The sequence below is a fragment of the Daktulosphaira vitifoliae genome, unplaced genomic scaffold (assembly GCF_025091365.1).
Source record: "Daktulosphaira vitifoliae isolate Bord-2020 unplaced genomic scaffold, ASM2509136v1 Scaffold_5, whole genome shotgun sequence".
NCBI lineage: Eukaryota > Metazoa > Arthropoda > Insecta > Hemiptera > Phylloxeridae > Daktulosphaira > Daktulosphaira vitifoliae.
Window position 1 is genome coordinate 33,002,938 of NW_026099576.1, and position 26,530 is coordinate 33,029,467.

General features: G+C 27.0%; 1 protein-coding gene across 2 annotated transcripts in view; it reads right to left on the bottom strand.

The window, feature by feature from the left end:
- Positions 1 to 8,297: 8,297 nt before the first annotated feature.
- The window catches only part of LOC126908003 (paxillin), a 33,866-nt gene continuing 15,633 nt past the window's right edge, over positions 8,298 to 26,530 (bottom strand). The window contains exons 2-6 of one of the 2 annotated variants that reach the window (XM_050689797.1): positions 25,968 to 26,079; positions 19,461 to 19,590; positions 10,371 to 10,706; positions 10,066 to 10,296; positions 8,298 to 8,714 (exon numbers count right to left, since the gene is read on the bottom strand). In XM_050689797.1, coding sequence (XP_050545754.1) covers positions 8,448 to 8,714; positions 10,066 to 10,296; positions 10,371 to 10,706; positions 19,461 to 19,590; positions 25,968 to 26,079 — 1,076 coding nt within the window. In that variant the 3' untranslated portion in view covers positions 8,298 to 8,447. Of the gene's footprint in view, positions 8,715 to 9,127; positions 9,571 to 10,065; positions 10,297 to 10,370; positions 10,707 to 19,460; positions 19,591 to 25,967; positions 26,080 to 26,530 lie in introns of those variants that run through there. The other variant, XM_050689798.1, reaches the window with a different exon arrangement.

A 26,530-nucleotide genomic window follows, 5' to 3' on the forward strand; every position in this document is an offset into this window, starting at 1 on the left:
CATCGAAGCTAAAAAATTAGGAAATTAATTTGGATTTTATGCATGTTCAGTAAAGTTACTTAAGTGTGGTTTTATCAAATGTATGTAACATATGTTATAAAAAATAATATTTTCTTAGAGTAATTAATATATTAATATAATAGAATAATAATAAAAGAAAATAATATAATTTTTATGATTATTTAATAGTCTATTTATTACTCAAAAAAAATAACATTTTTCTTGATTTTATTTTTGATGTATCTATTTTAAATACATCACAACAAATATTCATTGGACCATACTCATTACCTCACTCTTTACTAAATCAATATTTCTTAAAAATTTGTCAAAAGGTCACAAAATTTCATTTGAAGAAATTTATATTCGAATTTTAAAAATTTTTCTTTATACCTGTCATGACGAGAAAATTCCCAAAAATTGACTCTTTTTAATTGAAAATTATTTTGTTTTTGAAGTTTAGATTGATATAACTCAAAAAAAAAGAAAAAGATTAATACAAATACATTATTATAAGTTATTAATGAATGTAATTTTATAATTAAGATCCTTTTAAAAAGAATCAAAGTTCCAGAAAAACTTTCAAATTTATGATGAAAGTAATATTTAGGTAAAATAACAACATGTAATATCATAGACTTGTTCGAATATGTTAAAAACTGTAAGAGGAAATATTATAAAATTCTTTTTGAATTTTTTTTCTGCAAAACGAACGGCAAATGTGTGTAAATTAAATTCATTATTATTGGTTTCGATCACGACAAATATGGAAGTATATTAACACGCCCATAAATGGAACTCTAGTTGATCTCTTGATAAAACTTGTTTTTATAACACCAAAAAACTCATTTTATTTAAGTTGTCGCAGTTATAAGTAAATTTATACTGAATGTATAAAGCATACATAGATTGTTTTATTATTTAGAATATTTATAAATATATTTATGTTTTTAAGATATGGATTTAGTACACAGAGTGTGCAGTAAGTAAGGAAACAAGTCAATTGTAACAAAACAATGAGAACAATAGAAACCTGTTTCCTTACTTACTGAACATCTATATACATAAATATTAGTATAACTTATTATTACGATATTACACTGATAAAAAAATGTTATTTAACGATGTCCGGTATTATTAAGTTTAGTTATTATATATGGTGCGAATCTGAGAACGTATTAATTTTACAATGATATGTTTTTTTTGTGTCTTATTCTCAACTTTCACTGGACTGATTATGATAAACAATACGTCAAAAGATCACACGTTGTATCTAATCGAAGACAATATCCTTAAAAATTGAAAAAAAATTTCCATCGTTACAAAAATATGAGGGAATCTCCAAAAAATTACAATTGTTAAAATTAGTAAACTTCGATATTTTTTAAAAAATTTGTAACGTCACAAATTTGAAGGTGGACCGTTTATGATTTTTTTGTTATGTCTACTTATTTATTTTATAGCGCGAAAGAACCTTTTCCTGACACAGCGGTATACACCACTTATTATTTTGCCGTTGACCACTAGATAAAGCGATAAAAGAGAAATATTATTAAAATTGAATTCTTTATCAGTATTGATGCCTTCCAAAAAGACTGGCCGTTATCGATTTGAAATTGCCGTTAGATCGGTGTTGGCTCTTCTCCATTCCTTCTTCTATCATTGACCGTGTTAGAGTGCACACATTTATTGTTTTGACATTTTTTTTCAATGATGGAGTAGAGCCACCAAAGGCGAACGGCCAGGTTTTTTCGGCGAAACATCCAGACCATCGGATGGGACTCTTCGGAGACCGGGTATCGTTTTCTTTTATATATTATATTTATGTAATGAGCTATATTTTATTTTATTTTTATTTTATCGTAAATTAACTTAATTTTGTTATGTGTGGAGAGCACGTGTTTCCCTTTTCTTCTAGTCAAAGCTAAGGAGCGAGTGTCCAGACCGTTCCTGGTGTCATTTATTAATTTCTGGTTAACATTAACGGATGTGTTCCAATACCGTCCGTGATGTTTGTAATATTGTATTTTTGTTTAAATATTTTATTTTATTTTTATTGCCTTTATTTGTAGACATGGTTTTTGATGCATTCGCATTTTTGTCCATGTTTAACTTAATTTCTTTTTTTTAACAATTAAATTTAATTTCCTTATTAATTTAAACTGTAATATTTATTTTATTGGGCGAGTAACTTAATTACTTGCGTGTATTTTATCCCTGTTCCTTAATCTAGACACGGTCTACGGTATGTTTTACATATCAACCACATAAAACTTTAATTGTCATAATTGTGTTTAATAAACCACAAGGTATTATAGTAATTTATACATATAACGACATATTAACTTAGATTATACTTTTAATTAACTTAAAATTAAATTCTACCTATGGTCCGTTAATCATATCTGATAGGTGTGACACCTCGCCTAGGTGGTGGTGACCCTTGCAACTATAGCTAATCGTTATGCAAGTGGCAAATCATCTTGTTGTTACAGGCCGAAATAAAGAAGCCCCCTTACAAATTCTTATTAAATACTGCCAAATTTTTTGAAAAATAGATAAATTAAAATAAATTTTATTATAGATACCTTTTATTAATAATAGTTGACTACATATTATTTGGTAATTATTTTACCCACGGGAGAATTTAAAATAGTAACTTTTCTACAAAAAATAAACTTTTTCAACTTAAACACTTGTAAATGTTTCGAAAATATTGAAAATTTTATATATATCTTTAAATTTTCACTTTTAAAAAATTTCAATTATTACACGAGATAAAAAGAAAAAACTAATTTCACTATGATAACTTTAAAAAGTTAAATTCAATTAAATCTCGACAATAATATTAATTAAAAAAAATAATACCATTAAAATTTAACATTAATTATGTATTAAACCTAACATGGTTTATTGTTAGAAACAAAAATTATTTAAATTTATTTTGGAGGGAAGATTGACCCAATGTTTCCCAGTAATATAAACCATTGATTTCACATAATGTTTTTTGAATAGCTATCATTTTAGGTAAAAGATAACCTATAGAAACATGATTATTTCCTTATATATATAGTAAGAAGGTATGATGGCACTTGTACCGGGGTAAAAAGGGTAAGAGGGGTATCAGAAGGTATTAGGGTAAGAGTAAGAGTGCACCAAGGTTCTGCTTTAAGCCCTTACTTATTCTCTATACTATAGAATACTATAGAGTCTATAGTGATAGATGAAATTACTAGAGAAATACAAGGAGAGGTGCCGTGGTGCATGTTGTTTGCTGACGATATAGTGTTAATAGGAGAAAATAGGGAGGAAATTAATCAAAAGTTAGAGATGTGGAGATCAGCTATTGAAGAAAATGGTTTAAGAATAAGTAAAAGTAAGACAGAGTACATAGAGCATGAATTTAACAAAGGAAAACATGAGGTGGGTGAAATGAGGAGATCAGTGATAATAGGCGAGGACGTGATTGGAGAGGTGGAAAGTTTTAATTATTTAGGATTAGTTGTGCAAAAGAGTGGTGGTATTGACTAGGATGTAAGACACAGAATTAAGTGCGGGTGTTTGAAGTGGAAAGAAGCGTCTGGCGTCTTATGCGATAAAAAAATTCCAATGAGGCTGAAAGGTAAATTTTACAAGACTGTAGTGAGACCAGCTATGATGTATGGTTCAGAGTGTTGGGCGGTTGACAAGGGAATAGAGCAGAGATAAGAATGCTTAAATGGATGAGTGGAGTACTAGAAGGATAGAATAAGGAATGAGCATATAAGAGGAAGTATAGGTGTAGCGTCAATCGTAGAAAATATGAGAGAAAATTAGACTTAGATGGTTTGGTTATGTTATGAGGAGAGAAGAATCGGAAGCCGTAAGAACAATTGTAGCAATGAATGTTGAAGGAAGAAGAGGTAGAGGAAGACCAAAAAAGAGATGGAGAGATGCTAATGAATGTGATATGAGGATATCTGATCGTGTCAAGTGGAAGTTTAGAATAAGTGTGGCTAACCCCAAGTAGTTGGGATTAATGCGAGGAAGAAGAAGAAGTAGAATATATAACCTAGTAGCAATATGTTTTATAAGCTAAATGAAAATAGATTAGTTTTAATTTAAAATAACTTTTAGGTCATAGAAAATTTCAAAGTGACCGAAGAACGAAGGAGAGATTATGATCCATATAATACATTACAGATTATTTTATGTAGAAGAGAGAGAGCGTAGGGCAAGTATAAGATTGTAAAGTTATCCCAGGCGAAAATGTAACTTATANATTACAGATTATTTTATGTAGAAGAGAGAGAGCGTAGGGCAAGTATAAGATTGTAAAGTTATCCCAGGCGAAAATGTAACTTCACAACATAGGCTCATGGAAATGGAGTTGTATAGTGGGAAGAAAATATACAAAAACAGAGAGAACACAGAAGGAAAATTGAAAATACTGTAACGTGACAAAATGTGAATTTTTATATCTATTGAGCCTTCTCTTTTTCTTTTAAAATTTATTTGCTTATATTATACAGAGTGATTTTTTTATCATAACCCACTCAATTACTTGCAGAATAATAATAATTTAAACATTTTTTTTTTTTTATTATCTTTAGTTACACATTATTCTTGAATTTTTAACTATGTAATACTTTTTAAGTTCATCCCTTATGCCTTGGAGGGGGGTCAACTTTGTTTTTTTAAATGGTAACACATATTTTTAATTTAATAAAATGTTTGAGTTTTTAATTTAATAGTAAATGGCATTTGAATTTTTAATATAACTTTATTAGCTTATTAGATATAAACATTTAAAGTTTCAAAATTTTGAGTTAATATACATGTATAATACACATGGGATTGTAAATACAGGTAGCTAATTGGATTTTTATGACATTGCTGTCTCAGTCACGGATTGTTTATTATCAATAATGATTATCAATAGATATACTTTCTGTATTGTCAGTTAGTGTATTTATAAACTCATAACAATGTGCCTTACTACAATTGATAATAACAATGCTGTGTACCTGCTAATATCGATGTTATAAAAAACCAATTAGCTACCTATATTTGTAATCCCTTGTGTATTATACCTGTATATTAATTCAAAAATTTGAAACTTTAAATGATTATATCTAATAAACGAATTAAGTTATATTAAAAATTCAAATGCCATTTACTATTAAATTAAAAACTCAAACATTTTATTAAATTAAAAATATGTGTTACCATTTAAAAAAACAAAGTTGACCCCCCTCCAAGGCATAAGGGATGAACTTAAAAAGTATTACATAGTTAAAAATTCAAGAATAATGTGTAACTAAAGATAATAAAAAAAAAAAATGTTTAAATTATTATTATTCTGCAAGTAATTGAGTGGGTTATGATAAAAAAATCACCCTGTATATATATATATTTTTTTTCATTATTTACTATGAGCTAGAATTGCTATTTACAGGGTTATTGGTCTGTGATGTGTCATGTATACTTAATACTTATATTATTCCCGCAGTGCCCAAGTACGGTCCGGCCGGAAAGATTATAAAAATTATCCGCCACGCGTGGAGTATACGGACTTGTTCTAGTGCGGAAGACACTTCACGTGTACTGTCTAAAAGTTGTAGGTTAAAATTTTTGTCTTGTCTTAATAATTGTTATTTTTTTTCTTTCTTGTCCCATCATTTTCAGAGTGTTTTTTACCTTCGGATTTTGTTCACTATTAATTTAACTGTCATAATCTAATAAAGTTCCCTTAATATTCTTAATAAACAAAAATCTTTTTATTGCGTGAATATCTTCAATATTCCCTAGTTTTAAGGTGATGGTTAATGCCACCACTGGTGACATTAAGTAAAATTTATTTTGTTTTATCTACAAGGTATCAGTACATTATAGTCTACAATAATACTTTATATTTTAGTATGTATCTATATATTTTTTAATTATTCGATGATACGCTTTATTGCATCATAGTGTATATTATCTGGTTTTATCTTGTTTATTTTTTCTTAAATCGACTTATAGTCCTGGTGTGGTTTTTTGATGATCGAGACTTTTGTCTAAGTGATTGGCGACTCGACTTCCCTTTTTGAAAGAAAGCCATGAGGGTGGCGTCTCCACAATTTGTTGCGTGTCTCAAGTCGTCACATCTAATACCGTGCTGGAAATTGAAACGGAAAAAAGAAAAGGGTTTTAAAGACAGTAAATGAGAGGACGGTGTAGAATTTTAAGTGATACATAAATGATGTGGGGAATAGGTTTGCTAGCTATATAAAGTATACTGCAAAGGGGTTTGTTGGTGAGAATAGGAATATAATGCCAGTTAATAAGAAAACCTGGCGGTGGGATGAGGGCATTCAGAATACCACAAAGAGAAGAAAAAGCAGTTCAAAATATAGTGGAGGAGCAAAAGGAGAAATTATTAGACTAAGAATAAACGGAAAAAGAGTATGATAGAATACACAGAAAGGTTTTAAAGTGGGCATTAATGAAAAAAGGATTGCCGAAAAGGTACATTAATATTAAAGAGGATATGTATGATGGCACTTTCACTAGGGTAATAAGTTTTCGAGGATTAGCAGAAGATTTTAGGATAAGAGTAGGAGTGCACCAAAGTTCTGCTTAAAGTACTTACTTATTTCTATAGTGATAGATGAAATTACATGAGAAATATAGTGTTAATAGAAAAAAATAGGGAAATGAAGAATTATTTTGTTTTATGTAAATACTCATTTTTTACTAATTAGTAATAATATAAAAAAATTGAAGTGTTAGAAAAAGTCTGATTGCAACACATTTGAAACACAGCGCAAATAGTTGATTTAGAAAATATTTTTGATTCTGATGAAAGTTCCTTGTAGGAAAAGAAAATAGAAAATGTTATTGTGATTTATTCTAGTTGAATTTTACGATTTTAATAATTATAGTTATTTGACACCTAAAAGTCGACACATATTGAAAAAGGAAGGTTGAAGATAATTTATAAATATTTATATAAAATACTTAGTTCTTTTATTATAATTAATTTTCTTGAGAGCAATTATTTACAATTTTTAGTTACCTTGACAACCCTGTTAACACATAAAAAAATTCTAGAGCAAATTTTTTATTTTTTTTTTTAATAATTAAAATATAGTTTCAACTAAATATTTTATCTATGTAACATTTCTAAAATTATTAAGAAAATTATAATTCACTATTAAAACTTATAGATTATACATTTTTTAAGGTTAATTTATAAACTCAATACAGATTATAAAAACATTAATTAAAGCAATGCATCTAAATTTGTAATTACTAAAAATAAAACTATTATGTCTTAAGCTCTAAATAATAATTACTTCCAATAAATTATTATTAATAATATTTTAACTAACATTTAAATAACAATTATACATAAGAATTATAACTCACACAATTCTTTATTTTTAATTAAGGAATATTATCATTGGGTTATCAAATGATATAAATACATAACATTAAATATTAAAAAATTGCTACCTTAACATAAAGCCATAGTAATTTTTTTTTAATAAATGGCAAGTCACTTCAGCTTGAATGATTTTTTTTGCAATTCCAATCAGTAATTTTTTTAGTTAAAATTTTATGAATAATAACTTGATATACTATGTTTCCAAAAGTATGTATGTTTCACTTGCTTATTTTATAAGCTATATTTTTATAGAATCTCATTGAATCATACGAACAAATTTTTAGACATAAATTTAGTAAAATTTATAATAATCATTGATTATATATTTCAATTCTTAAATTATATGGCATAGCTAACAATAATAAAAAATAAAAACTATTTTGAATTTCATGAGTGCTCTAAGAAAATATTTCAATTAGCAATATTATCAAAGAAAAAACTAAAATTGGAAAAGTATAAACATTTTATATATACAAAAAAAAAAAACAATTATTTATATGATTTCAATAGTACAATCATTATCATTTACACATTCTTATTGTACACTTTATACAATACTTTTACAAATAGCTAATAAAACATCATGAAAAATATATTTTTAAAATTGGGATGTTAATTTAAGACTGGAATTACACAATATATCTACTTCATACAATTATTTAAATGCCAAAAAAATAATTAAGAGCAAATTAAAGATATAATAAAGAACACATAACAAAGTGTTCTATAATTACATAATATATCATTAACTTAAATTGTTAGTACAATAAAATAAAATAACTAAAAAACATGGGAATACAATAAGGATATAACACTAAGTAGTGGATATATCAAATATTTAAATAATATGACATTATAAAATCTATACCCAATAAATAATAGTAGTTAATAATTATTAATATTATAACTATGGGATAATTTTAGTTTGGTAAATTGAAAAATTGTTCCATGTTATAAATATGCTGTTAAATTAATATTATAAAAAATAAATTATTAATATTATACAATAATTATTAGAATTATTTTAATAAACCAATTATCCAAAAAGTTTATCAAAACATGAATGACAGTAAGGTTTATCATTTTGTTCCTTGAATGTACCCTTGTTAAGTTGTTTCAAACAAAAAGCACACACAAAGTGTTCTGGATGAAATTTTTTAAACATGGCAGTTATGCAACGACCAGCAATTGGTTTGTGACATCCAGCACACAGCGAACCACGTTTAGCGTGATAATGTGTTTCACAATATGGTTGGCCTTCGTGATCAAAGAATTGCCCGCTAACAAATGGCATTCGACAGTCCTGTAAAACGGACAGGCTAGTTAATTTTAAGGAAATAAAATTATGGTAATAATTTGAGGATAATTGTCCCACTATAATCATGAATAACATTTAAATTAAAAACTAATGTTTTTCAATAAAACAAATTTTTTTGATAAAATTACTGGTATAAAAGTGAAGGAATTACATTTTATTTAAAAATTTACAAAAAAGATACACACACAAATATATATATATAGTGTCCTTTATTCTGACAATTTGCCTTAAAAAAGTATGAGAATTTAACAGAATATCACGGGAGACCTATACAGGTGTTCAAAAAGTGAGGAAACAGGTCAATTTGTACAAACAGTTGATCTGTTTGAAATATATTCTGAATAAATAACGGAAAGCAGTTAAAAACACAAGTGTTTATATATTTTATTGCTGTATAATTTCATCATTAATAGACACAGGTTATAATTCTTCAATTAAAATCTTTTACTGTGTCACATATTTTTGTCAAATAATTTAATGACTTAAGAGTATATATGGATTAAGTTGGATAGGTATGGAAACTGCAATGTTATTCTAGTTATAGCAAAATAATATCCCTCAGTAGATATCATATGAATCAATATAAGATTTTGTACATTTAATAATAATATATTTTATGATAAATTTTTAACATGCAATTATAACGAGCTATAATTAACATTTATAAGATATTATAATAACAAGTATGTGTAATAAAATTAAGAAAAAAATTCAACAAAGAATAATCTGAAAAAATAAAAATTGATGTTTAATCCTCCTCGTCAACTCCAACACATTGTGCACATACTGGTTTTCCTTCAATGGCGTAAAATGATTTGCCTGTAACTGGCTTCTTGCAGTCCTATAAAGTATAAATGTTGCAACCTACCATAAAGTGAACTTCTAAATTATGAAAACGACTTTCATCAAGCTGTTAATAATGAGGATAAAAGATAAAACAATAATAGCATAGCAAAATACACAAACAAATTAATAATAGTTAATTAAATGCTAAAATTTTATTATACAAGAAATTCAAGAAATTTTTGCTATAAAATGATTAATATAGTCATTATTTTGTGGTATGGCTAAGAAAAAAAGATGAGAATTAAACATCAGTTAATTGCAAGATGGTGTTAATTCGCCTACACAGTAGTTGGTTTTTATTAATAGCAGCTATGGATTTTGGAGTTTACTGGTCTTATGCCAGGACATTTGTTTGAAAATAATATACTTTAGAAATCACATGACCTATAATATTTAGTTAAAAATAAATGCATTTTAAAAACACAAGTTTAAAAACAATCCTAAAAAAATATCTGATGTAAAAAAACAAGAAGTTATACTAATATCATACCCTGCACACAAAGCAGTTGGAATGCCATTGAGTGGATAATGCTGAAACATAATTCTCCATAATAGGTCGATTACATCCTCCACATTTGGGAGCGAACATGTCAAAATAATCATCTCGGCAGTATGGTCGACCTTCACGTTCGTGAAAACCTTCCTCGCCAAATTGTTTGCCACATTGGGCGCAGAAAAAATGTTCAGTATGCCATGTCTTTTCCAGAGCAGTTACACATTTCTAAAATACCGTTTTATAATATTGGGTCCTATTTTAGGATATATTAATTCAATTTTTAATATATGATATCTTACATCTAATATGGGTCCGTTACAATAGGCACATCTAGGCGAGAACAAGTTATGGTAATCTGGTTCACAGTACGGCCTACCATCACGCTCGAAGAAGTTACGGGTACCCAGTTCTTGAGAACAATGCGTGCAAATGAAGTGCTCCGGATGCCATGTCTTTCCCAATGCTGTTATCACTTGTCCAACAATAGCTTTGTCGCATGCCGTACAACAGCCTTTTTGAGTAGTATTTACACCTTGACGATTCATTTCAGCCGTCAAGCTTCCAAGCATACAATCCAAAGGTGCTGCTGAGTCAACAGACTCTATTGCTTGACTCGCTTTAATTGAATTAGACACCTAAAAGTACAAATCCAAATGTAAAATAATTATTTCAGAACATTTTAATATATAAGAATAAATAAATATATTTACGATAGTTGGTTAAAATATAATTTAGTCACAGATCAGAGAATGAGTTTATTTGTATTATGGGGCGTTTTGAGATAGGCGTTGGTATATAAAACACGGCTGTTTTAATAATGGTTGCCAAACTCCGCCCTTTTGTAATAAGAAGGGACAAAATAAAAAGTCTCTTTAAAAAGTTATTTCTGGAGACTACCAATAATGGGTAAAACAACAAAATGTGATCTGCACAAGTCACTAAATTTTCGCTTAATTTTAATTGAAGATAGAGCTTATACAACATAAAAAAATCTACAAACTAAAATTACTCAGCCTATTAGGAAAGATTTCAATGATTTTTTAATCAACTACATTAATAGTTATATGTTTGAATTTGTTTATTAAAATGACTTTCCGGAAATAATTTTTAAAGGAAAATCTAGAATAAGAACACAGGGTCATGGTTAATGTCAAGGTCAGAAAATAGTTCCATTCAAATTATCAACATTATTTTTTAAAATACAACTTAACACTAAAATTGTGACTTAAATATGTATTTATATTAGATTCAAAAATTTTACTTAACCATCGTTATTATTACTTGGTGAACATTTTTTTTTAACATAATGAAATTTAAGCTAAAAAAAATTATTAGAATGCTTGATATTTTTACAAATAAATTTATTAATTATTCTGAAAAGTTATCAATTAAAATGATGAAAAAATTAAAATGACGAGTAAAAAAATAATAATAATAATGAAGTACACCGATGAAATTAATATCTTTAATCATAAGCCTTATAGGATTTCAATAATTTAAACTCAAACTTACCAAGTATATTATACCAAATATATATAAATAAAATTAACACGTATTGAAAAAAGAAATATGAATTTTAATGTGATTAATTTAATAACTAGTAAGAATAATATATAAGTGACAAAATATTCACAATAATCTTAAATAATAATAACAATTTTAATTTAACATAATATTAGTACTTAATAGAATTTTTTGATGCAATAATAAATTATATTAAATATACTAAAAAGACATCTGAAAAAGACAATTGGTTAGTTAAGCAACTCAGATTTTTGCAGTTTTAAAGTGAGAATTATAAAAGAAGACCCTTTCATTATCGTAAATTGGAAAATATTTTTTTAAATCTATTAGGTATTCAGTCATAATTCATGACTTTATTATCAAAATTTATAAAAAGATAGAAAAAGTCTTGGGAGGTCTCCAAAACTTAGACACCGTAAAATGTCATTTATTCTACTTTGTGTTAGTTGTAGAACTGACTTGACCTAATCCTTAGTTTTAGTGCTATCCAGTAACTACCCACACAGCATATAATCATTTATTTAAAATTAAATAAAACTGACTTGTCAGAATTAAACTTTGAATAAATATTGCAATTTTATAAATTTATAATTAAATAATTTTTTATATAAATTTTGACACGGTTATTAAGGAAATTTCATCACTGAATTTTTACCACTAAATTTTACAAAAAATATGCAAAAAAGATAATTATGCTTAGATTTACAATTGTCAACCTATGAAACTAATTTTAATAAATGATACCCAAAATAACCTGACTTCAATCAATCGTCGCCAAAAATTGAAAAAACTCTCAATTTTAGAAATTTTGAAATTATCTCAAAATTATAGCAACATTAGGAACAGGATTAAACTAGTAATACAATAAAAGAAACAATGAGTCTTCTTCATATTAATTTATTAATTTTTATGAAAATTCAATGAAAAATATAAGTACAAGAATGGCTTGAAAGAGACTACCACGCATATAAAACTTATTTTTCAGCTCAATTTTTGAAGATATTCCGAAATGTCTGACAGTTTTTAACTTATAAGTTACACTTTGAAAGCTTTAAATTGATTTAAATATGAAATTAAAGCTTTCGAAATGTATTCATATATTAAAAAAAAATCTATCACAGGATTGTTTTCCTATGAGAAATCGACCGTTAAAGCAAAAAAATAACTTAATTTTTCAGACACTTTTCTAAATGTCTAAAATTGTGATAGTTTTTGATTATTTTGCAATGATGGATAAAACTAGATTAAAATATAGTTCGTTTGATATATTGAACATTAAAATAGGTTCAATGAGAGTTAAAAACGAGAGTTCAATAGGTTAAAAATGAGAGCTGAACATTTATGGATAAATATAAAAAACACACATCATCACAAAATCAAACCTTTTCAGCTACACATCAAAGCTAAAAATAACAATTTATGGTCCAGTATTTTAAAAGTTAACCTCATTTTTATACCTAGACGGGAGGAAGAATATGGCCGGAAAATGACTAGTCATAAAAATAACAATCTCCACTCTTCATCTCTAGTCTACGTTTGAATTATTAATAACTAACTAAATATTAAACCAAATATTGTTATCAACCAGTCATTCTCTTAATTATTTATTTATTTATATAAAATAAACGGATTAAAACACTTTAGCAAAAAATAAGTAACTGTGTGTACATTTTCAACTTAAATAACGATGAACAATTTAAATACCCTATATAATATATTATATTATATGAATAACAAAATTGAGATGTATTAATAAGTGTGACAATAATAGTAGAATACATAATAGTAATAAAATTAAAAAATATAAAAACAATGAACAGAAAAACAATAAAATCAGACCATCAATTCAAACAAGTAAATTTAAAGCAATACAGGGTGTTCAGTAAGTTAGGAAACAGTTAAATTGTTACAAACAATGAATACAATAGAAATTCGTTTCCTTATTTACTGAACACCCTGTATACATATTCCATCTGAATACATTACGTGACAAAAAAATCAACATAATCCATTAAACGGTTCGCCAAAGACAGAGTTCTAGGGAAAAATGAAGTAGAAGTATAATTGTTTTTATAAATAGTGACACGACTTACGTCTCAAAAATGTGGTCACTGGTCGACACTAGTTTTGAGGGTAGAACCCGTGGGCCAATTTATTAATGAGCAACAACAGGTTACTTTAACAAAAAAACAAACCGAAAAGATGAACACAATAATAATAATCTACGCATAATATCGCGGAACTTTCCGGTGTGATCCTCGGGCGACAAAAGGTTAGCAGCGTTAATGGCGACGGTACGTGGGTGCGGATCGGTTCATCAACGTTGTCACTTTCACAACGGGAAGAAGACTCCTGTCTCGTTTGCGGCGTGCCGTTGGGTTGGGTTGGTCGTCGGCCGTTCGGCACTTATTGGACTTTGCACCGTAGCGTATGACACGCGGTGTTGGTCAGTCAGATACTCATAGTTGGGCGACGGCTGATAAAGGTGACACGAATCGCGGGGCATCGTGTATAACGAAGCGACGCGGGGCCGTGTCAATAGGAACATGAAATAAGTCGAACTTCCTTAATCGGTAAGTAAGCACATTAAATTTAATATGAGATAGTAATTATAGAGAATTATAGTGGCCATTCAATAAGTCATATAAAACACAATATTCGCAACATTTTTATTCGAGTTACAAGAAACATTCTCATTTGGGTAATCTGCACATTATATAAATCTTTTAAGATGTGAATATTCAATTTAAAACATAAAAATTTTAGAAATTTATACTTAACTTTTTCAATAATATTTAATAAGGAAAATAGTACGGTGTTCAGGTAATTGATCCAAACTCAAGATGGGACCTAACCACAAAAAGTATATTGTTTTCAAAGCATTGGTATTTTTAAAATTAATCGTTGTTCTATTAATCAATCCCAGCATCTTAAAAACTTTTTTAAAACAATTATTAATGTGAAAGGAAAAATCCATATTAAAATGAAAGAGAATCCCTAAGTCTCTGAATGAAGTAACTCTTATAACTAAATAATTATCAATCGTATAATTATAGATTGTAATTATATTTATACGAGAAAACGTAATTATGTTACACTTATTTATATTTGGTAGGCGATTAACAAGACTCCAATCAACAAATATATTCAAATTTAATTGTAATTTAATGCATCATTTAAAGGTTTAATAACTAAACCTTTAAACTGGAAAAAATACCTACACTTAGTAATTTATTGAAAAACAAATGAAGAGGACATGCAAGTACTGCATTACAAGATTTTAAAAACGTAGGTGGAATACCATCAGGTCCAGTCCCAGCATAAAAATCTACAGAATTTAAATAATTAACAATTTCATTGAGATCAATAGACCAGGAGCTTAAAAACAAATCAAAATTGATTTCATAAGATGAAACTTCTCCATTGAAGAGGAAAAGCCGGCGTATAAATACTGGAAAAGTAATTTGCAAAAAATTGAGCAGTTTCAGTAACTTCAGAAGAAGATGAATTATTAGAATTAATGCAATCAGGAATAATATTATTTGACTTTTTTTAGAAAATTAACATATTTCCAAAATAGGTTTGATATTTGTTTGAATACTGAATGAACGCAGCGCCCAGTGGTACTAACGCGGGTTTGTTAACGTTCGTTGTTTTATCTTTTCTTAAGTCAGGCTATGTCGAGAAAAGGGATAAGGTGAGTGGACTGTATGAATGACAGTAGAATGAATTTTCAGAACAATTAAATGTAATATATATATAAATATACCAATGTGGATGGGGACACTTAATACTAATGACACAATGGCGCTGATTAAACAAATAATAGATTACAAATGTGAATAAATTTTAAAATGAAGATGAACAAGCATTTTACTTGTCGGCTAATTGTAACAGCTGATGATAATGTTGAATATTGAATGGATAAATTGAAATCAAATGCAATTAGATATAATTAGAGTACAATATGCCGTGAACGGTACTGTCATGTATCTCAGAAAACAAATAAACCCAAAGGCGATATACTGAGAGCGCATTAGGTTACGACAATCGCAATAGTGATATTTCATAATTTACAACAAAATAAATACAAAAACTATGGTTCGCAAGCGTCATAGAGCTTATAGCTACAAGGCGTTAAGATGGCGGCGACAATACAGACATAGAGAGAAGACCGACAACAACTTGGTTTAGCACAACGATAGCATAAGAAATTACAACACAATTCCTCGACAGCACATTCGACCGATGTGTATCCAACAAATACTGTACTCGACATTAGCAATATGTTGAGCATGACATATAGTAATTAATTGTATGTCTTTGTTTCTAAGATTAGAAAATTCTAAATTATTGTCATCAGAAGTAAAAAAAAATGAATTTTTTGTAAGCACATTTCTTTTTTATAATACATTCTCCGAGTTCAGAATTAGCCCAAATAGGGGGATAATCATTATATATTTTAATCTTGGGTGCCATTAAATCGAAAAAATGATAAATAATTTCATAAAATGTTTTTGTCAAATATAAACGTGGATAGAAAAAATGTTTAACACCTGTATTTTTTCTTTTATAATAATTGCCAAAACAAACAAGATTATACTTGCCAAAAGCTTGTATAAAAAAAAAAGTTAAACAAAACACATTAGAAGAATCTACTCAAAAATAACTTTCTGGTGAAATAAATATAAGTGTATAATTGATATTACCTATTAAAACATTATATTATAACAAGTGGTGTGGAATGTTAATTGAGACATAAATAATGTGTGGATTAGATTAGCAAAGGGGATTGTTGGTGAGAGTAGGAATAGAATTCTAGTAGATAGGGAAACCTGGTGGTGAGATGAGAACGTTCAGAAAATCATAAAGAGTAAGAGAAATCAGCTCGCATCGAATCTTTTATTTGGGGAAAATATTGATCATTATCAATGCTAATTTTATACCGAAGATTCTAAAAACTAATTATTACTTTATAAATCAAGAAATATACGTAACAAATAAGTTTTATCTGTAATATATATCTTATAAAATTATTTAGATTTGTTCATTTTTCAATAAGTTATGGAAAGTTTTAGAAAAAAATGTCAAACTTTATCGATTTTAAAAATCGAAATTTTTTGGGAGATTTCTATCATTTACGTGGAACGAGGACAATTTTTTCAATTTTTAACGAATCGTTGAAAGAAATCGGTCCAGTGAGAGCTGAATAAAAGTGGTAACAAACAAACAAAAAAAAAACACCTCATAGTAAAATTAATACCTTCTCAGCTTCACATCGAAGCTAAAATACATACTTATTAAAAACGCTTTTATATTTAAAATGATTACTTTATAAATGTTTTTTAAAGGTGGTTATTTATTATTTTGATAAAGGGGACTTTTAAAAATATAACAAATAAATAGTGAATTACTAATTTTCATGTTGAGAGGCAAATTTTTTTGTTGCATGTTAATTTTTTACTATGCCCTTAAACTTTTTTTCATAGTGATGATTTTAGTTGCTGTTCTCTATGTATTACATATATACGTATATTAGATTAATGTATGATATTTTGTACAAATTTATTTTTAGGTCATAGAAAACTTCAAAATTAATACCTTTTTAACTTCGCATCGAAGCTAAAAGGAAACTTAGTTAAAAATTTTCGGACATTCTGATAAAAAATATTAATTATAAAAAATGTTCAGTACAGGAATTAAAACGGTTATTCTTAGAAACGATGACTGAAGTCCTTCTTACGTATTTGATGATTAAATCATATTCACCATTTGATATACAAGACGCTAATTCATGGAGGAGTTTCTTTATAATATTCCACTAATAAAGAGTGAAATTATATCATTATCTAATAAAAAAGAGTAGTTGGTTATCTATATTCCGATTTGAAAAATTTAAAACGATACTCTTATAAAGTATAAGAAATGAATATTAAAAATATTTCATGACTGATAAATTGAGAAAAACAATACTAAATTATTTAATATCAATATTAATTTCATACTAAATTTAATTAAAGTATATTAATTTATTTAAATATAGTTATAAAACAATAATAAAACATTAATTTTTAAATTTAATATATGTATGTTTATATTTTTGTCAAATATAACGTGGATAGAAAAAATTTTTAACACCTATATTTTTTCTTTTATAATAATTTCCAAAATAAACAAGATTATACTTGCCAAAAACTTGTATAAAAAAAAAACGAGTTAAACATAACACATTAGAAGCATCTACTCAAAAATAACTTTCTGGTGAAATAAATATAAGTGTATAATTGATATTACCTATTAAAACATTATATTATAACAAGTGGTGTGGAATGTTAATTGAGACATAAATAATAAGTGGATTAGATTTGCAAAAGGAGATTGTTGGTGAGAGTAGGAATAGAATTCTAGTATATAGGGAAACCTGGTGGTGAGATGAGAACGTTCAGAAAATCATAAAGAATAAGAGAAAGCAGCTCAAAGTATAGCGGAACACCAAAAGGAGAAATGAGTAGACAAAGAATAATAGGAAAAAGAGTATGACAGAGTACCCAGAAGTTTTAAAGTAGACATTAATGAGAACTTAAGAATAAGTAATAATATAAAGAATAAGACAGAGTATATAGATTACGAGTTTGACAAAGGAGAACACGAGGTAGGTGAAATGAGCAGATCAGTGATAATAAGCAAGGACGTGATAGGATAGATGAAATATTTTACTATTGAGGATCAGTTGTGCAAAAGAGCAGTGGTATTGACGAGGATGTAGGGCACATAATTAGTGCAGGTGGTAGAAGTGGAGGGAAGCGTCTGGTGTCTTATATGATAAAAGAATTCCAATTAGGCTGAAAGATAAATTCTAAAAGACTGTAGTGAGACCAGCTATGATGTATGGTCCAGAGTGTTGGGCGGTTGACAAGAGAATAGAGCAGAGAATGAATGTAACAGAGATGAGAATGCTTAGATAGATTAGTGGAGTTACTAAAGAAGATAGAATTAGAAACGAACATAATAGAGGGAATATAGGTGTAGGGACATTCGTAAATAAATTGAGAGAAAATATACTTAGATGGTTTGGTCATGTTATGAGGAGGGAAGAATCGGAAGGTGTAAGAACAGTTATAGAAATGAATGTTGAAATAAGAAAGGATAGAGGGCAATTAAAAAAGATATTGGGGGATGCTATTAAATGCAATATGTGGACGACTGATGTGTACGTAGATGATGTGGGATGTTGTGTCAAGTTGAAGTTTAATAAAAGGGTCCGATCCCAAGTAGTTGGGTTAGAGGCGAGGAAAAAGAAGAAGAATATTTATTTTTTATAGTTTTTTCTATTTTAAGTAAAAATAGTAACAAAAGAAATGGCAAAGAATTTTATTTTCTTGTAAAAACATGAAAATAAAATTTTTTTTTATTAACTTCGGCGGCCATTTAAAACAAGAAAATAAAATGTTACGGAAAATTTTTATTTTTAACGTATAGTACAAGCATTTAATAAGTATATTACAACCCATTTTCCATTGCACTTTTAAGTACAGTTTTTTTTTAAATTTGAATTTTACCAATTGATAAAATCGTTATGCTTGGGGATATTTTCATTATTTACGGTGAACAAGGAAAATTTTTATCAATTTTTAGGGTAATGACTTCAACTAAATACAATTTGTGAACTTTTTATTATTGTGCGTTTAGTAAATTCAGTCATGTGGCAATATGTGGCAACACTCTTAAAATAGAAAAATAAACACATTATAGAAAAATTAATATTTTTTTCATCTTCATATTGAGGCAAAAAAGTGACTTGAGTGTTTTTTCTGTATACACTTCATATGTCATAATAATAATAGATAATCAATTAAATAAATTACCTTGAAATCTGACAATGAAGCCATTAAATCATCTAATTCACGAGTAGCAGAAGAAGCAGTTGGACAAACAGTACGTGTTGTTGTTGTTGTTTCTTCCATCATCATTTTTTTGACTATATGACCATTGTTACTAAAAAAAAATAGAAATTATAAATGATCAGCCTGAACAATAATTTTAATCAGTTACAATATTTCAAATAATGTTAAATCACTTAATATTTTTTAAATAGAATATTGCTATATAATGGCAATATATGATATATTTAGATATTTTAGAAAAGAAATATTTACGCAAATATAAGTTATATTAAATTGATTTTTTTAGTTTCAAAGAGAAGCTGAGAAGGTATTAATTTTATAATGATGTGTTTTTTAAATTATATATTTAATATTTAACTGTTTGATAACATACATGTGATCTATTAAGTATACTACTACTTATTTGTTTGTATTATATTATGTTTATATATTATTGTATTATTACCTTAAGAGTTGTTAAGATTTTTAGTTTAATGTTAGGGGGGTGCGTAACATTGAAGAATTTTTATCTCTGTATTATGATAAAAATAAAGCGTCGTTAAACAATACCCTGCTCCTTACCTTTTCTTAATCCTCAAATGCTAATATAGCAAAAAGTAATAATATAAGACTTCTTAACAATCAGTAAACATATTATTTAGACCACATCTACATTTAATAGTTAAAAAATACTAATAGGTTCTTATTTAATTTTCGAAAATTACCCCTAATATCTTCCTTTAGAAATCATTTTTTTTATAACAACTTTATATTTATAATAGTTTATAAAAATAAATTTAAATTAAATTTTTTCATTTTTATAAAAAAATTATAATAAAAATTTGGGAAGGTAGTGTACTTAATAAATTATACTTTATATATAGGTTGATTTTTTTATCATAACCTACTTAACTATTTACAGAATAAAAATCATTTAAACATTTTGTTTTTTTTGTTATCATTAATCACATATTATTCTTAAATTAGCTATGTAATACTTTTTAAATCTTTCCCTTAAGCTATTTAAGTGTAATACAATTTTTGAATTATTATACATGTATAATATATGAAAGATTACAAATACAAGTAGCTAATTGTTTTTTATGACGTCGATATTCGCAGATACGCAGCATTTTTTAACAATGATAGTCAGAAACATTGTTGTAAGTTTATAAATACATCAACTGGTAATACAAAAAGCATATCAATTGATAAAACCATAATTGACTATAATCGCTCCATATCTGTGATAGTAACAACATAAAAAACATTAAGCTACTTATAGTTGTAATCCCTCATATATTATACATGTATAATAACTCAAAAATCTGAAACTTTAAAGTTTAATATCTAATAAACAAATAATGTTATGTTAAAAGTTCAAATGACATTTAATATTCATATAAAACTTTTTAATGTAAGGAAATAACATGTAAGGGTCAATCTATGTCAAATCATCTAGAAGTGTTTGCAAGACCACTTCATATTTTAAATAAATTTTCAGGGTTTATTCTTTTAGTTATAAATAGATTTAGCTTCGATGAGAAGCTGAGAAGGTATTAATTTTACCATGATGTGATTTTTCTTTTTTTTTTGTGACTGTCACTACTTTTTCTCAGCTCTCACTGGACCGATTTCTTTCAACAATACGTCAGAAGATCACAAATCGTATCTAGTTGAAGACATTATCCTTAAAAATTGAAATTTTTCCCTCATTCCCCGCAAATGGGGTAAATCTCCAAAAAAATTACAATTTTAAAAATCGGTAAATTTTATCATTTTTTTTATTTTATTTTCTTTCCTTCCATAACTTTTTCAAAAATCAACGAATCAACATAATTTTTTTTTTATACTAAAACCTTAGATATTTCCCTTTCATTTGATATCATTTATTTGAAAATTTAATGCTTAACCTTATCACACCTTATCTACTATGAGCAAATTGCTGTCGAAATTTAAAAAAAAATGTAATATTTGCGATAAAAATCACCTTCTATAAGGATGTTTTTTGTATTTAAAACTGCTATAGCTTTTTCAAATATTAACAAATCAACATAATATTTTTTTATATTGAAACCTTAAGTAATTTCCTTTCGTTTGATATCATTATTTTTGAAAATCTAACACTTATTCTGCTCAAAAGCGGGATTTAAAATAACAGCTTTTTTACAAGAACTAACTTTTTCAACTTAATTTTTGAAAATGTTCCAGAAATACTGCGTTCTTTAAACATATATCAAATTAAAGCTTATTTTATGTACTATAAAATAAAATAAAAAAATTTGTCCCGACGACCTATCTTCTATGCGCAAATGGCTACCGTATTCAAAAATAAGCTATTTTTGTGTTAAAATCCTGGGTTTTGTATTTTATTTTATTTTAAAATATCTTATAAGGGCAATACACTGACTTCCATGAATATTTTATAATTTAATTGACATAGAATAAAGTTCATAAGGCATAAGAAATTAAACTTATTAAATTTTTTTGCTTTTTTGAAGTCGAAAAAGTAACTTTTATAACTTAAACTAAATACGAATTGTAATCATTTGATGAATCGTTGAAAAAGCAGATCTAGTGAGGGTTGGCAAAATAAATCTTAATAACAAATAGAACCACATAGTAAAATAATAATAACATGAATATAAATTTTTTCTCATAAGGGGACACTATAGTGATAGGATCCTTTATATTTATTGAAGTTATTGAATCTAAATGAGATAAATATCAAATGATTTGAAAATATTATTCTAACTCAAAAAAAAAAATGCAAAATATTAATAGCCATAGACGGATTTGAACCTCGTATCGCAAGCATGAAAGAAACAAGTGTTACCGATTCGGCAACCGTTCGTCGCTTTCCTAGCCCGATAAAATTAACTATTTAAGCTAAGTCAAATTTAAAAGTTACTTTTTCGACTCTAAAAAAGCAAAAAAATTTAATAAGTTTAATTTCTTATGTCTTATGAACTTTATTCTATGTCAATTAAATTATAAAATATTCATGGAAGTCAGTGTATTGCCCTTATAAGATATTTTAAAATAAAATAAAATACAAAACCCAGGATTTTAACACAAAAATAGCTTATTTATGAATACGGTAGCCATTTGCGCATAGAAGATAGGTCGTCGGGACAAATTTTTTTATTTTATTTTATAGTACATAAAATAAGCTTTAATTTGATATATGTTTAAAGAACGCAGTATTTCTGGAACATTTTCAAAAATTAAGTTGAAAAAGTTAGTTCTTGTAAAAAAGTTACTATTTTAAATTCCCCCCACCCCATGAGCAGGTTAAGTGTTAAATTTTCAAAAAAAATGATAACAAATGAAACGAAAATATCTAAGGTTTTAGTATAAAAAAAAATTATGTTGATTCGTTGATTTTTGAAAATATTATGGAAGTATTAAGAAAATAAAATGAAAAAAATGACAAAATTTATCGATTTTTAAATTTGTAATTTTTGAGGATATTTTCGCCATTTGCGTGAAACGAGGGAAAATTTTTTAATTTTTAAGGGTAATGTCTTCAACTAGATACTATTTGTGATCTTTTGACGTATTGTTAAAAGAAATCGGTCCATGAGAGCTGAGAAAAAGTAGTGACAGTCACAAAAAAACAAAAAAAAATAAATAAACACATCATCGTAAAATTAATATCTTCTCAGCTTCGCATCGAAGCTAATATGTCAAAAGAGCACAAATTGTATCTAATTGAAAACATTTCCCTCGTGTCCCGTAAATGGGAGAAATCTCAAAAAATGTACAAATTTAAAAATCGCTAATTTTCGAAATTTTCTAAATTTTTTTACTTAAAACTGCCATAACTTTTTCAAAAATGAACAAATCAATATATTTTAGCTTCGATGCGAAGCGGAGAAGGTATTAATTTTACTATGATGTGTTTTTTTTTTTTTTTTTATGTCTGTTGCCACTTTTTCTCAGCTCTCACTGGACCGATTTCTTTCAAAAATACGTCAAAAGATCACAAATCGTATCTAGTTGAAGACATTACCCTTAAAAATTGAAAAAAATTCCCTCGTTCCCCGCAAATGGGGGAAATATCCAAAAAAATTACAAATTTAAAAATCGCTAATTTTCGAAATTTTTTCACTTTTTTTTCTTAAAACTTCCATAACTTTTTGAAAAATCAACAAATCAACATAATTTTTTTTTATACTTAAACCTTAGATATTTCCCTTTTATTTGATATCATTTTTTTGAAAATCTATTACTTAACCTGCTCATTGGGGGGGATTTAAAATTTATTTAATTTAAAATTTTTTACAAAAATTAATTTTTTCAACTTAATTTTTGAAAATGTTCTGGAAATACTGCGTTCTTACACATATATCAAATTAAAGCTTATTTTATGTACTACAAAATGAAAAAAAAAAATTTGTCGCGACACTTTTTTTTCTACATTTAAACGGCTGCCGTAGTTAAAAAAACACTATTTTTGTGTTAAAATTTTCGATTTTCGATTTTAAATTTTCAACTTAAAAATGCTATAACTTTTTGAAAAATGTATATATCAGCACAATTTTTTTTTTCTAAATACATTATAAGTACATCTTTCATTTGACATACTTTTTATTAAAATTGGACAATTTCCCCTTATATAGGGGGCGTTCAAAACTTAAAATATTGTAAAAAACATAGATCTTTTTCAACTGAACTTTTGAAAATGTTCCGGAAATACTGCGTCCTTTAAACATATATCAAATCAAAGGTTATGTTATATACTATCAAATGAAAAAAAAAAATTTGTCCCGACATCTTATCTTCTATGTGCAAATGGCTGTCGAAAATTTAAAAAAAAATGTAATGTTTGGGATAAAAATTACATTTTATCGGGATGTTTTTGTACTTAAAACTGCCATAACTTTTTCAAAAATGAACAAATATAAATAATATTCTNATAACTTTTTCAAAAATGAACAAATAAAAATAATATTTTTTTGTATTGAAACCTTAGATATTTCCCTTTCATTTGATTTAATTTTTTTTGAAAATCTAACACTTATTCTGCTCACTGGGAGGATTTAAAACCCAACCCAACCCACNATTTTTTTATCGCATAAGACGCCAGACGCTTCTTTCCACTTCAAACACCCGCACTTAATTCTGTGTCTTACATCCTAGTCAATACCACCACTCTTTTGCACAACTAATCCTAAATAATTAAAACTTTCCACCTCTCCAATCACGTCCTCGCCTATTATCACCCACCTCATGTTTTCCTTTGTTAAATTCATGCTCTATGTACTCTGTCTTACTTCTACTTATTCTTAAACCATTTTCTTCAATAGCTGATCTCCACATCTCTAGCTTTTGATTAATTTCCTCCCTATTTTCTCCTATTAACACTATATCGTCAGCAAACAACATGCACCACGGCACCTCTCCTTGTATTTCTCTAGTAATTTCATCTATCACTATAGACTCTATAGTATTCTATAGTATAGAGAATAAGTAAGGGCTTAAAACAGAACCTTGGTGCACTCTTACTCTTACCCTAATACCTTCTGATACCCCTCTTACCCTTTTTACCCCGGTACAAGTGCCATCATACCTTCTTACTATATATATAAGGAAATAATCATGTTTCTATAGGTTATCTTTTACCTACAATGATAGCTATTCAAAAAGCATTATGTGAAATCAATGGTTTATATTACTGGGAAACATTGGGTCAATCTTCCCTCCAAAATAAATTTAAATAATTTTTGTTTCTAACAATAAACCATGTTAGGTTTAATCCATAATTAATGTTAAATTTTAATGGTATTATTTTTTTTAGTTAATATTATTGTCGAGATTTAATTGAATTTAACTTTTTAAAGTCACCTTTACCTTTAAATATTAGCACCACAATACTATTCCTCCATTCATTTTGAATTTTCCCTTTTAATAAGATTTTATTTAAAAGTTCCATTATTAAAAATAAAAATCAATAATAATTTGAAAAGATTTAATTATAAAAATTATATTTTTTATTTTAATAATTACTAATGCTTTTGTAATTATCCACCATTTTCATAGAATTAAATACTATCTAGAGATTTGCATCGAAGCGTTTCTTATGATAATGATTTTAATCAGTGTCAGATTAAATTTATATTGGACCCAACTATACCACATTCCCACTGTGCCGCGATTCACTGTTCTGGGTTTTTTTAAATTGAAATAGTCAGAAAAGTGGGAAGGTCATAAAAAAAATTGTTTTAATCTAATTATAGCATAAAGAATAAACCCTGAAAATTTAAGAAAAAAATCAGGTCGTGCAACCATTTGGATGATTTGGCATGGATTGAACCGTAACTAAAGGTATCAAAATAAAAAAATGTTTAAATTATTTTTGTTCTATATGTAATTGAGTGGGTTATGCTACAAATTCATATATGTATAATGAGTATAAATATACTCTGTATAGAGATAGTTAACTTTGTGGCATCTGTCAAATTAAAAAATAATAAGGCTGTATACCTTTGTGAAGTAAGTGATGTATCCAATTCATCTAGAAGAGAATCTACTGAAGGACGATTCTGAATAGAATTTGAGTTTCTGAATGGAATTGAATACGAATCTCCATTTACAACTAAAAAATAAAAAATAGAAAAACAAATAAATACTTATGTTTAAAAAAACCTAATTTTGGTTACATTAAAATATTTGTTTTTTTAAGTTTTCAAGTATGTTTTTTAAATTATTAATTATATTTTTATATTGACACTTACAAAACATTTAATTAGATCACAAATCAAAAATAATTTTAATTTATGATAAAAAATAACTAGACATATTTAAATTATTCGTATAAATTATCTCCGTAAGGTATTTTCAGAATAGCTGCATTTATGTGCTAAATAAAACTATAACAAAATAATTAACAGAATAATTAATTACAATTTACAACCGTAATAACACGTGAAAATTATTTATAAGGTGGTTTATGCATTAGAAAATTATTTAGTAGTCTCCCCACTGTCTATTAATCAAATTTATAACTTCTATTAAATGGCTCAAAAAGATGGATTCTCATCCATATT